At 40.5% G+C, this 22,549-nt stretch overlaps 1 protein-coding gene across 4 annotated transcripts in view; it reads right to left on the bottom strand.

Moving 5' to 3' along the window:
- C8H8orf89 (chromosome 8 C8orf89 homolog) overlaps positions 1-22,549 on the bottom strand; it is a 46,691-nt gene that overhangs the window by 21,623 nt on the left and 2,519 nt on the right. For 2 of the 4 annotated variants that reach the window (XM_070631442.1, XM_070631445.1), the window contains one exon: positions 2,252-2,421. In XM_070631442.1, coding sequence (XP_070487543.1) covers positions 2,252-2,378 — 127 coding nt within the window. In that variant the 5' untranslated portion in view covers positions 2,379-2,421. Of the gene's footprint in view, positions 1-2,251; positions 2,422-5,557; positions 22,545-22,549 lie in introns of those variants that run through there. The other 2 variants (XM_070631443.1, XM_070631444.1) reach the window with 2 other exon arrangements.

The raw sequence follows: 22,549 nt of genomic DNA, 5'->3' as shown, positions 1-22,549 counted from the left end.
AATATACAACGGATACTACTCAGCCACAAAAAACGACAAAATCGTCCCATTTGCAACAATATGGATAGACCTCAAGGGTATGATGTTAAGCAAAATAAGCTAGACAGAGAAAGATAAATACTGCATGATTTCACTCATATGTGGAAGATAACAAATACATGGATAAAGAGAACAGATTAGTGGTTACCAGAGGGGAAGGGGGTTGGGAAGTGGGTGGAAGGAGTAAAGGGGTACATATGTATGGTGATGGATAAAAATTAGATTACTGGAGATAAGCATGACGAAGTGTATTCAGAAATTGATAAATAATAATGTACACCCAAAATTAAACAATATTATAAACCATTATGGTCTCAATAAAATTACTTTAAAAAATAATTTTTTAAAAAAAGAATTAGAATAAAGTGGGGTCAGCCCTGTGGGTGAGTGGTTAAAGTTCCATGCGCTCCATTTCAGCAGCCCTGGGTTTATGGTCCAGATCCCGGGTGCAGACATATTCCACTTATCAGCCATGGTGTGCAGGCATCCCACATAAAATAGAGAAAGACTGGCACAGATGTTAGCTCAGGGCTAATCTTCCGCAAGCAAAAAAAGAGGAAGATTGGCAACTGATGTTAGCTCAGGGCAAATCTTCCTCACCAAAAAAAAAAGGGAATTAGAATAAGGAAAAAGGACAGTGCCACAGATCTCCCACGGTTGTCACTGTCCTCTGCCTTTATTATTTTATATAATTAGAATTCTCAGAATATTAAATACATTCACACTGACATAGAGTTTAAAAGCACTTTCAAGAGCTCTGCATTATCTGCTACTTTAAATCTTTCTACCTTCCTGTTTTATGTAAATAATCAAGAGGTATAAATACATGATCATCTGAGCTGGCAATGAGAGATAAAAGAATTCTATTTCAGGCATTGATTTTCATTTTCTCTTTGCAAAATTCCACACCAAATCTATAAACAGCAATACTGAAGCATCACGATTGCTTCTTCCATTGACCTCACACATCATTGGACAAGGAGATTCTCAAATTATTTTAAAAACTTCAAAACGAAGACAGCAAATGGAAAAAGCAAATTAAGAGATTAAAGAGTTGGGTAATCTTTAAACTAAACGTAGAGAATTGTTTTTTAAGCTTTCTCTACTAAGCAAGTCTAGCACAGCAATAAAAATAGTATTTAATGGGACTGGAGTTATATTAAATGTTCAAAATTCTATTTTGCAACCTTCAATTTCTCCTCTTTTGGAAAAAAATAGTTTCTCTTGATCAAAAAAACATATAGATTCTCTTTTCAACAATTAGATTTGGGGGTGGGAGGGCAGATAAACTGGTGTCCTCTGAGTACCTTTATGGGGAATCTAGTGAAAAAGTTGAAGAAAACATAGCAACACACTCAAAACCGGGAGTAACAATATGGTTGGGGAGTTTGAATTTTGCTATTTTCAAGAATTATATCTCCATTAATAAAGCTGAAGGCAGAATTCAGGATCAACAAGAAATAAATTCTAGTTTGAACTTAGGGGGAAAAAGCTATTAATGCATTCCCATACACGTCAAAAGTTCTCAAATTAGTCTCTGTTGACCAACTATAGGATAGAAGATACTTTCCACATAACTCACTCAAAAAATAAAGTTTTGATTAGAATTATTAATACAATAAAGGTCCTGTTAAAGATTTGGGTTTCTTTTTTTTTTTTAAAGATTTTATTTTTTTCCTTTGTTTTCTCCCCAAAGCCCCCTGGTACATAGTTGTGTATTCTTCGTTGTGGGTTCTTCTAGTTGTGGCATGTGGGACGCTGCCTCAGCGTGGTCTGATGAGCAGTGCCATGTCCGCGCCCAGGATTCGAACTAACGAAACACTGGGCCGCCTGCAGCGGAGCGCGCGAACTTAACCACTCGGCCACGGGGCCAGCCCAAGATTTGGGTTTCTTTCTACATAAAAACCAACTTCAGGTATTTAAAAACAGACACAACTTATGAAAAGCAGTAGGATCCAACAGCGATAGCACTCAACTGATATCAAGAGAAATAGTTCTTTAAAATTTGTTTCTGTCATGACTTACAGAATTACATTAAGTAAATTAATTTTAATTTGCTTCTATTTTTCTTTTCCACAAGCTTAAGACATTATTTTTACATAAATGTTACAGAAATTATAAAATGTCTCTTGATTGCTTAATAAAATACATGTACACTCAAGGCACTATAGCTATATTTTCTTAAGTAAAATAAGAGTAAAAATGAAGTTACCTTTCCTCATCTTTTGTGTTTCTAAAACTGCTTTCCTCCAACTACTCTCAAAAAGAAAACAACCGTGAAGAGAATTCCTGGTGACGTTAGAAGTCTCAAATTTGATTTCAGGAGATAGCACTGGCATTTTTTCTTCTTCTTTCAACAATGTTGATGCAAGTGAGATGCTGCTGCAGATTCAGGACACAAAATACACACACACAACAAAGGAATTTCAGAGATAAATATTTTTTCTAATTTGTTCTCCATCATACAGATTAAATGACTTAAATGAAAAGTTTACCTGTAACATGTAAATACATATTGTTGGGATTTTAAAGCAAGAAGCCTTTAAAAATATAGCTTAAAATACAGGAAGAATTTTTTCTTTTGAATATTTTAATATTTTAATGAATTATTTCAAATTCTAGGTTGCAGATATTTGGCAATATAAAAAAATTTAAAGTCCAAGAGCAAGTTATTATGTACAAGACAACAGGATGCTTAGGATTCTCTCAAATATATTACACCGTGGGATTTATCTCTGGGATGCAAGGATGGTTAAACACACAAAAATTACGGTAGTCCTTCCTTATTTGCGGTTTCACTTTCTGCGGTTTCAGTCAACTGTGGTCCAACATCGTTTAAGTGGAAAATCCCACAACTAAACAATTCCTAAGTTTTAAATTGAACGCAGTTCTGAGTAGCGTGATGATATCTCACACCATCCTGCTCCATCCTACCCAGGGCGTGAATCATCTCTTTGTCCAGTGCATCCACACTGCATATGCTACCCTACCGTTGGTCACTTAGTAGCCCTCTAGGTTATCAGATCAACTGTCATGGGATCGCAGTGCTTGTGTTCAAGTAACCCTTATTATACGTAATAATGGCCCGTAGCACAAGAGTGATGCTGGCAATTTGGATACACCAAAGAGAAGCCCCATAAAGTGCTTCCTCTAAGTGAAAAGCTGAAAGTTCTCAACTTAATAAGCAAAGAAAAAATCGTATGCTGAAGTTGCTGAGATCCACAGTAACTTTTATGACAGTATATTGCTATAATTGTTCTATTTTATTATTATTCATTGTTGTTAATCTCTTACTGTGCCTAATTTATAAATTAAACTTTATCATAGATATGTAGGTATTGGAAAAAATATAATATATCAAGAGTTTGGTACCATCCACGGTTTCAGGCATCTGCTGGGGGCCTTGGAACATATATCCCCTTTGGATAGGGGGACTACTGTAATTAATGTGATATTCCACATTAACAGAATGAAGGATTAAAAAATCACATGATCATCTCAATAGATGCAGAAAAAAGAATTTGATAAAATTCAACACCCTTTCATGATAAAAACTTTCAACAAACTAGGAATAGAGAAAAATTAGCTCAACATAATAAAGGCTACTTATGAAAAGCCCACAGCTAACATCATATTCAATGGTGCAAAACTGAAATCTTTTCCTCTAAGATCGGGAACAAAATCTAAGAACAAGATACAAAAATCAGCAAACATGGGGCTGGCCCCATTGCCGAGTGGTTAAGTTCGCATGCTCTGCTTCGGCAGCCCAGGGTTTTGCCATTTTGGATCCTGGGCGTGGACAAGGCACTGCTCATCAGGCCAGAAATAAATCCACACATATACAGTCAACTGATCTTTGACAAGGGTGTCAAGAACACATAATAGGGAAAGGACAGTCTCTTCAACAAATGGTGCTGGGAAAACTGGATATCCACAAGCAAAAGAACGAAACTGAATGCTTGTCTTTCACCATACACAAAAATCAACTCAAAGTGGGTTAAAGACTTAAACCTAAGACCTGAAACTATAAAACTCCTAGAAGAAAACATACAGGAAATGCTTCATGACATTGGTCTTGGCAACGATTTTGATATGACATGAAAAACACAGGAAACAAAACCAAAAATAGACAAATGGGACTACATCAAAAAGCTTCTGCACAGTAAAGGAAGCAATCAACAGAGTGAAAAAGAAAATGACAGAATGGAAGAAAATACTTTCAAATCATACATCTGATAAGGGGTTAACATCCAAAATATATAAGGAACTCCTACAACTCAGTAGCAAAAAAAACACAACAAACTAACAGCCCTATTTAAAAATGGGTTAAGGGGGCTGGCCCCGTAGCCGAGTGGTTAAGTTCGTGCGCTCCGCTGCAGGCGGCCCGGTGTTTCGTTGGTTCGAATCCTGGGCGTGGACATGGCACTGCTCATCAGACCACGCTGGGGCAGCGTCCCACATGCCACAACTAGAAGGACCCACAACGAAGACTACACAACTATGTACTGGGGGGCTTTGGGGAGAAAAAGGAAAAAAATAAAATCTAAAAAAAAAAACAAAAAAAACCCCAGAAATTTAAAAAATGGGTTAAGGACTTTAATGGACCTTTCTCCAAAGAAGACATACAAATGGCCAACAGTTATATGAAAAGATGCTCAACGTCACTAACCATCAGGGAAATGTAAATCAAAACCACAATGAGATATCACCTCACACCTGTTAGGACGGCTATTACAAATTTTGTGCGTGTGTGTGTGTGAGGAAGATTGGCCCTGAGCTAACATCTGTTACCAATCTTCCTCTTTTTGCTTGAGGAAGATTGTTGCCAAGCTAACATCTTCCTCTATTTTGTATGTAGGACACCGCCACAGCATGGCTTGATGAGTGGAGTGTAGGTCCATGGCCAGGATCCGAACCTGTGAACTTCGGGCCGCTGAAGCAGAGCGCACAAACTTAACCACTACACCACTGAGCCGGCCCCATAAATTTTTTTTAAAAGACAAGTGTAGCTTAGGACATAGAGAAATTGGAACCTTTGTACACCACTTGTGGAAATGCAAAATGGTGCAGCCACTATGGAAAACATGGAGGTTCCTTAAAAAATTAAAAATAGAACTACCATATGATCCAGCAATCCCATCTCTGAGTATTTATCTAAATGAACTGAAGTCAGGATCTTGAAGAGTTACTAGCCCTCCTATGTTCATTGCAACACTATTCACAATGGCCAAGATGTGGAAACAACCTAAATGTCCACCAACAGATGAATGGATAAAGAAAATGTGGTATAGATATACAATGAGATATCATTCAGCCATAAAAAAAGAGGGAAAACCTGAAATATGCAACAACATGGATGAATCTTGAGGACATTCTGCTAAGTGAAATAAGCCAGTCACAGAAGGACAAATACTGCATGATTCCACATATATGATGAATCTAAAATAGTCAAACTCATAGAAGCATAGGATGGTGGTTGCTAGGGGCTGTGGGGAGGAGGAAATGGGGAGTTGCTTACCAGTGGGTATAAAGTTTCAGCTATGCAAGATGAATAAGTTCTGGAGATCTGCTGTACAACATTGTGCCTACAGGCAACGAGGGACCTATGATAACAAGTGTATAACTGTATTGTGCACTTAAAAAATCTGTTAAGAGGGTAAATCTCATGTCAAGTGTTCTTATCACAATAAAATAAAAATTTTTAAATTATTACTATTAGGAAATGCATTTGTGCCTGGAAAAAAGATAATTTCTATACCCCATGGAAAATAAACACATCCTCAAGAGAGCCATTAGTTTTCTTCAAAACATGGACACAGAAGAATAACTCATCATGTATCTGGCTTATTTACTCTATATTCAATTCAATCACGTGCAGTAAGCGTCATTACTGAACTCTGAAGAGAGTACAGCCATGAGCGAGATTCTGCCCCTACTCTCAGGAGCATGACGACCACTGCTACAGTTACTATGAATTGAATGCTTATTAGTCCATGCTCCTTGCTGGACGTTTTATATTCATTCCCTCCAATCTTCACAACAAAAGGATTAGAGGTATCCAGATTCAGTTGTTCTCATTCATTCATACAAACTAATATTAACTGAGGGTTGATTCTACGCCAAGAACTGCATGAGACACTGGGGAAACATGATAAACCAACAGTCCTTGCCCTTGAGGAGCTTAGAGTCCAGTAAAGGAAACCCGGACAAGGAAACGGATCAGACAGTGCAGTAAGCGCTGTAAAGGGAAAGCCATGTGTACAAGTTGCGAGGAGCCCCACAGGAGGGAGGCCCCACCTGGTCTAGGGAGCCAAGGAAGCCATTTGGGAGGAAGCTAACGAAGTGCAGGTGAAGAGCATTCGGAGGTGAGCAGGGACAGCAGAGACAAGGGGAGAGTGGCCATCTCAGCACCATGCCCAGGGTCCACCGGGGGGTCTCCAGAAGGACCCGCAAGTCCTCGGCCCTGAGCCCCCTTCCTCCCCTGCAGAGGGGTCAGAGGCCCGGCTGCTTCCCAGCATCCCCGATGGTACCACCACCCTCTCTGTTCTGGGGGTTGACCCTCCTTCCAAGCAACAGAGAGAAGAGCGGCACATTCCTGCTGTGATGCTTTCGAACTCTTCATTTCACAGGGTTTATTGCTGAAGAGTTGAGAAAACAAGACAACCAGAAGGGCAACAACAGTAATGAACTGACAACAAATCTAAACTAAAATATGGACTAAACTGCAATTTCCAAAGTCTTCAAAGACTCTTAGAATCACAACCCAGACTCCATTTCTCTTCTATTTGTGAAGGTGAAGATGACCAGACACCTTCCTTTCAGCTGCAAGGCAGACCCTGCCCTCCTTCGAAGCCTGTCTTCCAGGACAGAAGCAGCAACCCTGGACTAACAATAATGCCCCTTGGAGCATTTTATCAAACCAGGGCAAGAGAAAACTTCCTTAAAATGGAATTTTGGGGGAAAAGTTCACACAATGAGTACATGAGGGTTCATTATACTATTACTGCTACACTTTTGTGTATGTTTGAAATTTTCCATAATAAAAACTTAGAGGGGGGAACACAGCCCACAGCTGCAAGAATGTACGACTTAAGGAATGTGCTGAAATAATAAAAAACCAAATGTTTTTGATCTGATGTTTCCTGAAAACACGGTCACTACCTAATTCTAGTGGAAAGAGAAAAATTAAGGATACTTTATAGGACTCGAAAAAGGACTGTTAAAAAAAACCACATGTAGAAAGAGATGATAAAAAGAACAAAGTACATACGTTGTAGGGCAGGTCATAAAGAGCTCACTCAAAACAAAGGCTTTCTCAAATTAACGGGAAAGAGACTCGGGACTGAGATAAACTAATTGTTTAAAACTAATGGCTGTAAAATAATGACTATATTTTCAAGGCATCCCCAAATATGAGTGTAAACAGGGTATTAAAAATATTGCAAATATTTTCAAATTAAGATTATCTTTTATCACCTAGTGTAGAACTAGAAGGAAATGTTAATTAAATGTTTGTTCATTGTTGTGTCAATGCTGATGACTGGATTCCAACTGCTGGCGCCCTGTGGACAGCAGAACTAACCTGCCTGGTCTTTTGCGCCATCCTCTCCCCTTCTGGCGCTGTATCAGACAATGCTCTGCTGCTATGCACGGGGTTTCCATGGCCAATTTTTTTGGAAGTGGGTGGCCAGGTCTTTCTTCCTAGTCTGTCTAGTCTGGAAGCTCCACTGAAACCTGTCCACCATGGGTGACCCTGCTGGTGTTTGAAATACTGGTGGCATAGCTTTTGGCATCACAGCAATACACAGCTCCCACAGTATGACAACGGACAGACGGTGGTGTGGTTCCCTGATAGGAAACAAACTTGGGCCACAGTGGTGAGAGCGCCAAATCCTAACCACTAGACCACCAGTGCTGGCAAATGTTTGTCCACTATTAATTATTTATCCATCCATTTATTCATTTAACAGAAATGTACTGAATGCCAAACATATGTCAGGCACTAAGGATGGAACAGTGAACCAAACCAGATGGGGTCCTGGTTCTGAAGCTTAGCTGGGGGAGTCAGTCATTGACTAAGCAAATAAATGAGGAAGGTTTATTTCAGATAAAAGACAACGAAAGTCAAGTCAAGTCACATTACTTCTGAAAGTCATGTTCTAAAATAACTGAGTTATCAAATGTTAAACTATTGCTCCTAGGGGAAACAAGAGATTAGATTCCTTCGAGCGTCTAGTCACATTTCCATCAACTGTTTTAGGTGTGTTTCTGTTTAAAAACACCTTATTTATGTAGTTGACTCACTAGCATTGAGCTCAGCCAGCGGCAGGATAACTAATGCCTGAAGGAAGTTCGTCCTACACACACATTTTCTCCATAACACTCAGCACAGTCTTCTTGCACATAGGAACAGGACAGTACTTCAGCCCTACACTTGTGGGCTATTTTAAACAGCAAAATCACCAACAAAAAGCACAAACAAGAGGGGCCAGCCCCATGGTGTAGCAGTTAAGTTCAGCACACTCTGCTTCAGTGACCCGGGTTTGTGGGTTTGGATCTTGGGTGAGGACCTACAGCACTCGTTAGCCATGCTGTGGTGGCAACCCACATAGAAAATAGAGGAGAGTGGCACAGATGTTAGCTCAGAGCTAATCTTCCTCAAGCAAATGAAAAACAAAAAGAGGAAGATTGGCAACATATGTTAGTTAAGGGCCAATCATCCTCAGCAAAAAAAAAAAAAAAAAAAGGCACAAACATGTGAAAGTGTGACACTAAATAGACAGGGAAAAGGACACTTGCTTACAGTATGAGAGCCAAAAGAAGAATGCAGAATATCACCTAGTTTGACCCTAGCTGGGAACTATGTGTCAGGCGACTGAAACTTTTCACCACTCTGCACATGTCTGCAAGGGACCAGGAATGCACCACAAGTACTGACTTCAGACTCACAAATAAATCTTTTTTTTTAATATCTTAAATTTTGCTAACTTTTTAATTTTTTAATTCTTTTTTTTAAAAAAGATTTTATTTTTCCTTTTTCTCCCCAAACCCCCCCACTACATAGTTGTATATTTTAGTTGTGGGTCCTTCTAGTTGTCAGACTCACAAACAGATCTTAATGAGTAGGTGAATTAGCAGATATAGAATCTATGAATAATGAGGACTGACTGTAATTCATCAAGGCAACACGCCAAGGGGCAGAAAGGATTTCAGCTTGGGTGGCTGAAGAAGGCCTCACAGAGGAGGTGATCTTGAGCTGAGATCTGAACGGGCCAGATTAGACAGAGATATGTAGGGACAATGTGAGGAGGGAGAGCTTTCTTCGCAAAGAGAATCGTGAGTACAAAGGCCCCAAAGCCAGAAAGCGGCCGGCATGTTCTAAGGCAGAAAAAGATGCACGTGTCAGCACCTGTGCTGTCCAGCAGAGCAGCCACTGGCCACATGCGGCCACTGAGCACATGAAAGGTGGCTAGACAGAATCGAGATGTGCTCTGAGCACAAAATACACACTCAATTTCAAAGACTTCGTGTGGTAAAAAAGATTGTGAAATGTCCCATTAATAACTTTTATATTGATTTGATGTTGAATGATAACATTTCGGATATGTTGAATAAACAAAACAGATTATTTAAATTAATTTCACCTGTCTATTCTTACCTTTTTAATGTGGCTTCTAGAAAATTTAAAATTACGTATGTGGCTTGCAACAGGGAGGGGGTGCAAGATAAGGTTAGAAAGATAGCAGGTGTCAGGGGCCGGCCCCGTGGCTGAGTGGCTAAGTTCGCACTTTCCGCTTCGGCGGCCCCGGGTTTCACCGGTTCGGATCCTGGGCGTGGATGTGGCACCCCTCATCAGGCCATGCTGAGGTGGTGTCCCACATGCGACAACTAGAAGGACCCACAACTAAAATATACAACTATGTACTGGGAGGATTTGGGGAGAAAAAGCAGAAAGAAAAAAAAAGATAGCAGGTATCAGCTATTTTATGGCTTTATAAACCACGATAAAGAGTCTGGATTTTGGGCTAGGTGCACTGAAAATCCATCAGAAGGTTTTGAGCAGGAAAGAAACTTATTGGAGTTGAGTTGAAGGTAAATCTCATGTAAAAAGGTGCATACACTGTGGAAGCACAAAGGGAGTGGTTAATTCTCAGGAAAGGCTTCGAGGAGATGAGTCTTAAGCTATGTCCAGGTCAGGGGAGTGGCTCAGGCCACTCTGCAGAGTGCTTTCTGGGCAATGACATGGAGGCATCAGACAGACTGCTCTGTGAAGGGAGGCAAGCATTTAAGGCTGGCTAGAGTAAAGAACTCTTGCATGACCGTCTTCAAAGAATCCTAAGCCGTATCTTCAGGCCTCTCTTCTGAGCAACAGGCATATACAATTAACTGAATAGTAGACATCTTTACCTGTATATCTCATGTTTCCCCATGTGTCTCCTTCAGTATTCCCTAACACAGTATCTGACATCGCCATCCTCCAGTTGCACAAGGTAGAAACCTGGTGACCAACAATGACTACGTCTCTTTCCTCCTAAATCTAGCCGTTCAACCAGACCTGTTGGTCTTACTGCCTGAGCATCTCTCAATCTGTCCACTTCTCTGCATCTCTGCCCAAGTCCAAGCCCTCGCCGTCTCCTGCCTGGACTGCAGTATTAGGTTTTAACCGCTCTCCTTATAGTCTCTCAAAGTCCCCAGGCTACAGCTTGAATTTCAAAATCCTAACAAAGCTCCCTGAACATTTTTTTTAGTGCTTCTTACCTCTTCTCATATCTCCAGTCACCTGGTGAGGAGAAAGATTCCCAGATATGCACTCCGGGACCTCAGATGTTCTTACTTTGATGATAGACACCATCCACTATGCTAAAAAATTTACGTGTAACATTTTAATCTGATGTCATTCTCAGCCGTCACCTCAGGCAGTTTACAGAGGTGAATTTATGGAACATATATATTATATATGGTTCTAGTGAATACTGATAATATCTAATTGTAAGATGTTCACACACGACAAAACATACTCACATAGGAAATGTCTCCAGCACCCCTGACCCAGTGCAGGGGAAGTCGCTGGAGTGCCCCCTGCTATCTACCTCACCCCTTCTAATGAATCCATTCTCCACACTGTAGTCCTAGTCATCTTTCAACAAAGCCGATCTCATCACGTCCCTCAGCTGCTCAAACCCCTCAAGTACTTTCCATTGCTCTTGGGTTACAGACCCAAATCCTCAACATGGAAACAAGACATGGACCGCTTTGGCTTCTGCCCCCTCTCCACCTCTCACTCTCGTCTCCCCGTTGCTTCACGCCGGCCACCTCAGCCTTAATTTCAGCCGGGAGTTGGAGGCACGGCAAGCTCTTTTCTATCTCAGGGTCCTTGGACACATGGAACACCTTCTTTTATCCTTTGCCTAATTAACTCCTCTCATCCTTCAGATATCAACTCAAATGACATTTCTGCAGGGAATCCTTTCCTAATCCCCAAGAACGAGTCAGGGCTTTCTGTTATATGATAACAGCATCCTGTGATTTCTTCATAGCATTTATCATGGTTTATAATCATGTCTTATATGTGATTATTTAATATCTGTCTCTGACATTGGTCTCTGGATAAAACTCAAAACTCTATTTTGTAACTCTTTAGTTCTGCATACAGAACCTCCAGGAACGCTCCCCAACCTACCTTGTCACTAGACAGTTCTCCCTCCCACATACTCTAATTCAGGGGTCAGCAAACTACAGTCCTCGGGTCACATGCAGCCCGACACCTGTTTAGTGAATAAATTTGCAGTGGAACACAGAAACAAATGCCCATTTGTTTACATATTTCCCACAGCTTCCTTTGGCCTACGAGAGCAGAGCCGAGTAGCTGCAACAGAGACGCTATGGATCCCAAAGCCTAAAATGTTTACTGTATTTTATAAAGTTTGCCAGCCCCTGCTCTAATGCATTCAGCATGCATCTATTGAGTACTTACTAGGTGTTATGCTAGGTGCAATTTCTTAAATTTAAAATATATATGTGATAGGAATTCTATTTTCTTTCCCAATGCATCACATATTGAGGCTCACGCACCCTATCTTGGAGACCACAGGTGTAAATAATGGGAGCTGTGGAAGGATTAGATGTAAGATTTTAAAATACTGCTTTAACTTTAGCAATACTGAAAGACAGGTGGGAACATGGAGGCCACTGAGGAAACTCCTGCAGTTGTTTGAGTGAATGGTAACGAGGGCCCAAACCAAGGCAAAAGCAGATGAGAGACAAGCTGGGGAGAGGTTAATGAGGTAGCACCTAGAGGCCTGGGAACTGCGGCTGGCTGGTGCGATTGGCAGTGTAAGAAAGAGGGGATGCAGAACCAGTTTGAGCGAGGAGAGAAATTCAGCTGTGGATAAAATGAGTTCAAAGTGCCTGTGTGACATTCACGGGGGGATGTCCAGAGGTGGCCGTGGGTTTAGCCAAGAGATAGAGACTTGGCAGTCAGGAGCATAGTCACAGCCTGGAGGAGGGAGAAAGCTGTCCAGGGTGGGTGGAGTGCATAAGTGAAAAACCGGGAAGAATAACAAGCCCAAAGGCACCAATATTTGAGGGACAGGCAGAGAACAGGTTGACCACAAAGAAGACTGAAAAGGAACGGTGAGAGATAGAAGAACCAAGAGAGCGGTTCCAATAAAAACCAAAGTTTAAAGAAAAAGGAAGTCGTGAATAATTTCCTTAGAGAGCAGCATAATGTCAAAAGAGCTGTATTTAAACGTGAGAGACTCTTGAGCATGAGAATAGTCTTTTGAGGATGAAGACAATTAAAAGGGAGAGACTGAAAACACAAAAGAGGAAAACAATGGATTAAGCATTTTCCTGGGGGAGATGGGAGAATGAGAATCAAGAACATCTGCTTTTGAAAATCAAAGATAAAAAAGTTTCTATTAAGCAACAGCAGACAGAATAAGGAAACAGCACAAAAAACACAGTAACTATATATGAGTTTGCTAACGCTACCATAACAACGTGCCACACCTTGGGCGGGCTGAACAACAGAAATTTATTGTCTCATGGGTCTGGAGGCTGGCAGTTCACCATCAAAGTGTCAGCAGGGTGGGTTCCTTCTCAGGGCTGTGAGCAAAGGGTCTGTTCCAGGCCTTTCTCCCAGGCTTGAAGATGACTGACTTCTCCCTATGTCTTCACATTGTCTTCCCTCTGTGCATATTTCTGTGTCCAAAATTCCCCTACTTATCAGAACACTGGACATATCAGATTAGGGCCCACAGCAATGACCTCATCTAACTTGATGACCTCTGTAAAGATTCTATCCCCAAAGAAGGTCACATTCCAAGGCTGGGGTTAGCACTTCAACATAGGAATCTGAACGGGACACAATTCAACACATAACAATGTATCATACATAGCCAACATAAAATACGTGTTGGAGACAATTAAAAAAAAAACAATACCACTTAAACAAGCTGACATGAAAATTCCAAACCAATCTCTAATATACAAAAAAGGATAATATAGCTAAAATTGAAGCCTTCACAATTCCATATTATAATAATAACTATTTATATTCAGAGTACTATTTGAGGGAAAGATCCTGAAAAGTCTTCTGTATCAAAGACAACACTAAGTTCAGTAAGATTTTAGTATCAAGTGCATTTACCATATACTAATCCTTTAAAAATTGGAAATCCATGGTAGCTCCTAGTATTATTTTGGTTTCAAATGACAGAAAACCCAAAATATGTAGCTTAAACAGTAAGATTTTCCCTCAAATAAAAGCCTGGACACACACCCCAGGGCTGGTGCCAAGGAATCAGCACCCAGGCTGCTTCTACTTTGTTGCTCCACCACCCTGAACATACAGTGTCCACTTCAGAGTTCAAGATGACCGAGTAAATGAACATTTACATTGGTGCTGATGGCAACAAGGATTTTCAGTATGAAAGGAAAAGATACAGAATTCACATCAATAAGATTAATTAAAAACCCCAAAGTCTTAAATATGAATGAGAACTATAAGACTTTTATCTAAAAAAAAAAATTTCCTAGCTCTATCCACTGAACCTAATAACTAGATTGTGGTCCTATTCCTGACTTAAAAACAAAAACCAAAAACAACTAGGACCCCTTGAAGAAATAGTTGATTCCAGGTCTGCGGCAGGAAATACACAAGATGAGCCTAGAACATCTCGTCATTCCAGAAGTCTAGGAATCTTTAAAAGATGACCACAATCATGGTAGTCACCAACTTGAAGAGGCTCCAAGTAACCAAAGATGACAGTATAAACATTAATGAGAATATTAACTGCAATCAATTGAAATACATTAAATATGTATAATACATAAATGCACAATGATACTCTAAAAACAAAACAAAAAAAACCCCACCTCACTGATCATCTTTGGAGGGTATTAAAGAATCAACTAGATTTGAAACCCAGTATACATAAGGAAAGAATCAAGCATTTATCTAAATGAATGAAGATAGGGAAGTTTCTCTTCATAGACTATCCCAGCTAATAAATGAAAGAATGGTAGTATTAAAATATCACAATTTTGCAAACCTTAACTAATGGATCTTGGCAATTGTGATGGTCAATTTTTTTTTTATTGAGTTAATGATAGGTTACAATCTTGTGTGATTTCAGTTGTACATTAATGTTTGTCATTCGTGTTGTACGTGCACCATTTCACCCTTTGTGCCCACCCCCCACCCCACCTTTCCCCTGGTAGCCACTAATCTGTTCTCTTTGTCCACATTTTTAAATTCCTCATATGAGTGGAGTCATACAGAGATTATCCTTCTCTAACTGGCTTATTTCACTTAACATAATTCCCTCAAGGTCCATGTGATGGTCAATTTTATGTGTCAACTTGGTAAGGCTCTGGTAGCCAGTTATTTAATCAAACACTAATCTGAGTGTTGCTGTGAAGGTATTTTGTAGTTATGGTGAACATCTACAGTCAGTTGACTATAAGTAAAGGAGATTACTCTCAAAAATCTAGGTGGACCTTGTCTAACCAGTTGAAAGGCCTGAAAACAAAACTGAGTTTTCCCTGAGGAAGGAAATTCAACCTCAAGACTGCAGCATCAGCTCCTGCCTGAGACGTTCCAGCCTGCCAGACAGCCCCCACAATCACATAAGCTAACTCCTTGAAGTAAATTTCTTTACACACACACACATACACATACACTCACACACTGGTTCTGTTTCTCTGGAGAACCCTGATGGATACAGCAATGATCATCGATGGCGCCTCAGATGGTAAAAGGAGACTCGACACATGTACACCTGATGGAGTGATACCTAATAAGTATTCTTGTCAAACAAACCAACAAACCTGACTCTGATCAAGCCGTTAGATCTAACTACCGAATTAAAAGAAATACAGGGGACAACGGAACAGATTAAATGATATCACAGGGATAAAACCAGCAAAAGCAGATTGTGGAGTTTTGACCTGGGACAAATAATCTGGTTCTTTCAACCAATTAATTGTTAAAAATAAATTGAGAAGTGGGAGGGATAATCCACAGTTTAAAAGAGATTTAAGAGACATAACGAACAGTTGTAATGTATGGACTTCATTAGATAAATTGTAAAAACAAGATACTTTATGAGGCAATCAGGGAAATTTGAGCACTGACTGGATATTAAGGTGGGTTAATATTTAAGATTTAACATGAATTTAAGATGTAATAGTGGATTTTGTTTTTAAAATAGTGGTTTGAGTTTTCAAAAGAATTCTTATCTCTAGAGATATATACTGAAATATTTATGGATAACATGATATAATGTCTGGATTTGCTGCAATACATTGGGAGCAAGAGGGGGAGGGTGGTGGTGAGAGTACAGACGAAACAGGATCAGCCGTGAATTGTTAATTGTTGCAGCTGAGGGACTGGAACATTGGATTTTATTATAGGACTCTTTCTACTTTTGGTTATGCTGGGTATTTTCCACAATTAAAACAAATACAGAACTGAGCTCCAGCTTACAAGAAGAAGGAAGGGGATAGAGAGAGGCATCCTCTCTCACTTGAAAGTCACTTCCCAGAAGTCATGCACATAACTCTGCTTACAACCCATTGGTCACAACTTAGCCAGGTGGCCACGCCAAAAAAGAGAGAAATGTAGTCTATGGTGGGTATCATGTACCCAGCTGAAAATCCAGTCCCTTTACTAGGAAAGAAGAGGAGCAGGCACTGTGAGCAAACTTCAGCAGTCCCTGCCATGGTGGCTAAGGCAGAATATCTATTTACAATTGGAACATTTCGTTCCCTCCCTCCATGTCTGATAATACAATACACGATATATATAATATCGGTCCATCAGAATTTGAGCATAAGGGATCATGGGTATGACAGAGTTTTGGTTATTATGCCACAATTCTCCCTAAAACACTGACGATAAGTTGTTGCTCTCCTAAATTAAGGCAAGATGAAAACTCCTCAGTTAACTATAGGTCAACTACCACTATGGTAAACCACACAGTAACAATAGTCTGCGACAAGAGAGAATTTCCCCGAGCCCAATACAAGAGAGACATTTCAACAATCAGTATAGTGTGATCTGCACTGACGGCAAGCAGTGGCAGAGGCACAATGTGCCCTTCCAAGAATGTGGGCCCCACGCTCTTCCAGGCACCCTCTGATGCCAGAGGATAAATTCTCCATCCATCCAACCTTTCAGAGCACTTAACATATGTAAGTAGAGTTAAAGAATCATCTAAGTGTTCCTCTAGACTGTATGCTCAGTACTTTGTCTGCCTCCTTCAATGAGGCACAGCAACAACCCGGCTCATTAAGGGGATCACTTGATGTAGTCACTTCATACAGCACCCGGAACCGAGGAAGCAGCAAAAAGCTTTAGATTTTACCATATTGTTCTTTTATAAGATTAGCACTACTCAGCACTTTAAGCATATTGCTTTAAAAGCAGACTTCTTAAAACAAAAATTTTTAAATGTAATAAAAAGAGTCTTCAAAACAGAGCTCTGGTTAGATCTATGTATATTGTTGGAAGAATTAAGAAGGTAAGAGGCACCTGTTAAGAGATGGTAAACACTGAAGCCAACACGAGGATGTCAACGGAAAGTCGTTTGGGTTAATATAAGAACCTTCATTAAGAACCTATAGTATCAAAAAATCTTTAATTTCTGATAAAGGATGGAGGTGATGGGGAATGCAATTGTTCAGTGAAATGAAAAAACAACTGTTTAGGGGCCGGCTGCGTGGCCAAGTGGTTGGGTTCCTGCACGCCGCTTCAGCAGCCCAGGGGTTTGCCGGTTCGGGTCCTGGGTGAGGACACGGCACCACTCATCAAGCCATGCTGAGGCAGCATCCCACATAGCACAACCAGAAGGACCACAACCAGAATGTACAACTATGTATTGGAGGGCTTTGGGGAGAAGAAGAAGAAGAAAAAAAAAAGATTGGCAACAGATGTTAGTGCAGGTGCTAGTCTTAAAAAAAAAAAAGAAAAACAACTGTTTAAAAATTTTTTGTTTTTATAAACAACCTCAGTCATTGAAGTAAAAATTCATTCTTATGGAAGGAAGATTTCTGGAAGTAGAACTGTCCATAGTTCCCCATCTCCAAACTAAAATCTAAAAATGAGGAAGGGAGAGCCAGTCCTGATGGCCTAGTGCTGAAAGTTTGGCACTTTCACTGTTTCAGGAGCCCGGGTTCAGTTCGTTGTCCTGGAACCACACCACTCATCTGTCAGTAGCCATGCTGTGGCAGTGGCTCACATAGAACTAGAAGGACTTACAACTAGAATATACAACTATGTACTGGGGCTTCGGGGAGGGGAAAAAAGGGGAAAATTGGCAACGGATGTTAGCTCAGGGTGAATCTTCCCCAGGAAAAAAAAAAAAAGGTGAAGTAGAAAAGGAAATTAATTTTTAAAAATGAGGAAGGAATGAGAGTAAGTCATTGAAAATTTAGTAATCATGACTTTTTCAAAGACAGGTCTAGAAATCTATTAAAAAATATCTTACTGCTGTCTGAATTGAGATTCTTACTTGAGAATTAAAGGACTGGTGAAACAGAAATCATGGATTTAGGGACCAATAAGAGACCTTATTCCCTAAGTTTTGAATTAAACAGTGAGCTTTGGGAGAGTTAAATGGTTTGCCTCTAATGTATATACAACAGGGAGCAAAAACATAGTTATTAATTTTATCAAATTCTCTTTCTTTAGTGGGGAGGAGAGATGGACAAGGGAAAGCAATTATAGAAGTATTAAGCTCTACCAAAATTAAAAACAAGAAGCATGCAAAATACTAGAGAAAGAAATTTTTAAAACTATTATGCAAAGTTCCTATCTGTATGGAAGTATTGCCCATTTCCCAAAATTCGTAAGCAGTTAATTTGCCAATTTGTGTTTAAATATTTAACTCACCGGAAGAGCTACATTTAAGCATTCCCTGAGTTAAGAACCTCCCAGCCTGTGAATTAAGGAATGAAGAAACGAAGAAATAACCGAAGCAATGGCTTCTACAAGACATCCCCATCCACCTACACATCCCCAAGCCCTTGATAATTCCCCATTCCTGGATGGAAAAAAACATTTATTTTCTTGTTAAGCTTTCTGTGCCTCAGTCTCCCTACCTGGGGAACTAAAAATCTCTGACTGACAGAGCTACTGTGAAGTTTAAAGGTAACTTAAGAAAAGCACCCAGGGTCGGCCCTGTGGCTGAGTGGTTAAGTTCTCCCATTCTGCTTCGGCGGCCCAGGGTTTCACCAGTTCGAATCCTGGGCGCAGACATGGCACCACTCATCAGGCCATGTTAAGGTGGCGTCCCACACGCCACAACTAGAAGGACCCACAACTAAAATATACAACTATATACTGGGGGGGATTTAGGGAGAAAAAACAAAAAAACAACAACAAAAAAGGAAGAAGATTGGCAACAGTTGTTAGCTCAGGTGCCAATCTTTTAAAAAAAAAAAAAGCACCTAGCTAAATGCCTAGTACACTGCTTTAATTCTCAAACAAGAATCTTCAGACTACAGTAAGGTATGGTTATACACAGAAACAAATGATAGCTACTGTTATTATCATAATCATCAATACTATTACTTTAGGCCAAAAATTAACGAATTCCTGGGGTACTGGAGGTATTGCTTGACTCAATCCCTCTTTTTCTCTTTCTCTTCTCCTTTCAGGGTAAGTATGCAACCCTGGACCTCTCCTGTTCTTTTTCATATCGTCCTGTTCTTGCCTTATGTTTTCCATGCCTTCATCTCCTTCAATATTATAAAATTACATTTTTTTCCATGATCTTCTATTATTTTCAGTTTTGTGGTACAAATCTCCCACGTGCTGCATCTGCCAAGTCTCCTTCCTTGTGGTCCATTTCCTTATACAATTTATAGTCACTGACTGTGCTCATCTTTAGAGAGATTGCTATCTACAGGAGTCCAGTGTTCCCTGAGCCATGCAAATTTTGCTATACGTCTCTGTATGTGCTTTCCATTGGTCTCTGCCCGGGCTTGGGTTTCAGATGCATCAGACCAGTTAACATGCCCATTTCTTGGACTGTAGACCCTGAACCATGTAGTAACATGAATTCAGACCCCAGACTTGAGCTGGTACAGGGTATGAAGCTCTAACATCCAGCAGCTGACACTTCCTACCATAGTTCAAATGGATGGCAAGCTTCCCTGCAGCCTCCACAGGCCATGGGGGAGTATTTTTCTAGTTATCATCTCTATGTGAAGGCACTTCTGGCATATCGTATTTTTCAAGGGATGCACTAATACATATCCATTCGCACACGTTCTTCCTTCAATGTGATGTTGACACTTTCATCAAGAGGTGAGGTCTGTGTTCCCCTCTCTGAAAGTAACTTCCTCAGTCAACAAAATGCAGTAGAAGTGATGGTGTGATTTCCCAGGGGAGGTCATAAACAGTGATACAATTTCTACTGGCTCGCTCTCTCAGGGCACTCATCTCTGAAACCCAGGCACCACTTTGTGAAAAATCCAGCTAACAGGAAGAGGCCACCATATAAAGATTCCAGCTGACATCCACAGCTGAGGTCTCAGTCCACTGCCAGCATCAACGGCCAGACACAGGAGTGAAGGAGCCTGCAGGTGATTCCAGCCCCCAGGCTTCAAATCTGCCAGCTGAGGCCCCAGATATGTAAAGCAGAGCCAAGCCGACCCGCTCTGCACCGTCCGAATTCCTGACCCGCAGAATCCAGGAGCACAATAAACGGTTGTTTTGCACCACTAAGTTTTGGAGGAATTTGTTATGCAGTCATAGTAACCGGAACAGTACTCCTTTGTGACTTCCAGCTTTCGGCAGATGCTCAACAGTGGGTTCCTATGCGAACATTCCTTCATTGCTGGCCCCTGGGGATTTCCTTCTCCTGGTTCCTAGCTCAGCCACATAGCCATAAATCAATATATTTTACCCAGCATTTGAAATATATGGACGCGGAATGGAGTCCCTTCCATGTCGGCTCCCTCTGTCACACGGTCCAGAAGAAGAACTTTTCAAACGATGACACAAAGAACTGAAGAATTTCATTTCTTTTATATTCAAAGATACTTGAAAATCAAAAAGAAAGCAAACCCTACGGTGTATTTAACGAACAGACAACTCATTACAGAAAAAATACAAATGGTCAATAAAAGGTCATCTTCACTAGTACTCAAATAAGCAAAATAATATGAACTATGACTTTCACCAATAGGTAATAGGAAATAGGCACTCCTATGAGGTTTCAGTGTGTGAATCGGCATAATATTGCCAGAGAGAAATCTAGCAAATATACATCCTTACAATTTTACATGCTCTTGACCCAGCAATTCCACTTCCAGGAGTTTATCCTAAAGGAATAATCATTGACCCATACAAATATTTATCTTCAAGGATGTTAAATCCTATATTGTTTATAATAGAAAAGAAAAAAGGCTGAAAATAATCCAAACAGCAGATGGTAAGATTATCTTTATTTTTAGCTTTATTTAAAATAACTATCAAGTGAACATAAAGGCGAGTTGTAAATTCATTGAGAAAGCTAGTTATTTATTTATCCACAATGCCAGTCATTCTGCTAGGATGTTGAAATACAAAAATGATTAAGATACAAAAGCATACAGTCTATTGGGGGGAACAAAGTAAACAACTACAGTTCATTATGATAAATATTAACGATTATGTTTAAATTCTGCAGTACAACAGAACCTTTGATAACCTAATCAGATTGGGCAAGTAGGAGAGTTTTTTTTTTGAGCAAGGAATGATCAAGCTAAATCCCACAGGTTTTTTTTTTTTTTTTTTGGTGAGGAAGATTGGCACTGAGCTAACATCTGTTGCCAATCTTTGTCTCCACCCCCCCGCCCCGCCCCCCAAGGCCCAGTACATAGTTGTATATCCTAGTTGGAAGTCATTCTAGTTCTTCAATGTGGGATGCCGCCACAGCGTGGCTTGATGAGCGGTGCTAGGTCCATGCCCAGGATGTGAACCAACGAACTCGGGACCTCCAGAGCGACCATGCAAACTTAACCACTCAGCCAGGGGCTGGGCCCCATCCCACAGGTTTTGATAAGTAGAAATTCACTATGGCAGAGAAGGCTGAATGTCTACTAAGATTCTTGCTCCTCCTGAGAGCAGAGCTCTTGCCAGGAAGCGGCTCCTTTCCTGGGATTGGAAAGCGAGTGAATGCAAAGTGTAACACTTTCCTCGAGAAGCTTTTCCGAGGCAGGTCGGCTTTCTCCGCACTTTTCCTTCCCCTTCTGCTGGCTGCAGTTAGACAACAGTGAAGTTTGAACGAATGGCAGAGCCTGGGTCCTACCACCAATTGGAAGAAAGCTGCCTGCTGACCAGGAACACCTGCCTTGGAATTGTTATGTGAGCAAGAAATAAACTTTTACATGTTAAATCACTAAAATGTTGAGATCTGTTTGTCATTATAGCTAGCAATATACTAATACGTGTAATTTTTTACTCCCAAGTGTGAATACATGTGCTCACTTACTCCAATATAATCCCTAAGCATGTACTATGTGCAAGTCAATGTGCTGTGTGCATGGCGAATACAAACATGAACAGAGATTCTGCCTTCAAAGAATTTTCTGTCCAAAAGGAAAGGCAGCAGCCACTCATACAACTATCATATAAGGCTAAGTGTGACCTTACAGCCTTAGGGGATGGGGAAGGAGAGACACGTATATCATATTAGAGGAGTTCAAAGGAGGGAGATATTACTTTCACATTTAAGTTCAAAAAAGACTTGGAAGAAACTAGAAGATGATAGTGAAATAGAATTTAACAGGCAGAAATGTGGGTAGAGGCATTCCAGGAAAAGATACAGACATGACAGCGCCATTGAGAACGGAGAGAAGGCTTCAGCACAGTGAGAAATGAGGACATGACAGGCTGCGGCAAGATCACAGGCAAATCTGAATCTGGCCAATGGGGGTCTGTACTTTCTTCTTCACGAAGGCACTGAATGTTCCTGACCAGAGGTGTGGCGTACTCACAGCTGTGCTTCAGGAAGAC

The sequence above is a fragment of the Equus przewalskii genome, chromosome 8, assembly GCF_037783145.1.
Source record: "Equus przewalskii isolate Varuska chromosome 8, EquPr2, whole genome shotgun sequence".
NCBI lineage: Eukaryota > Metazoa > Chordata > Mammalia > Perissodactyla > Equidae > Equus > Equus przewalskii.
The sequence above is the reverse complement of the archived record's forward strand: the minus strand, read 5'-3'. Positions and strand labels throughout refer to the sequence as shown.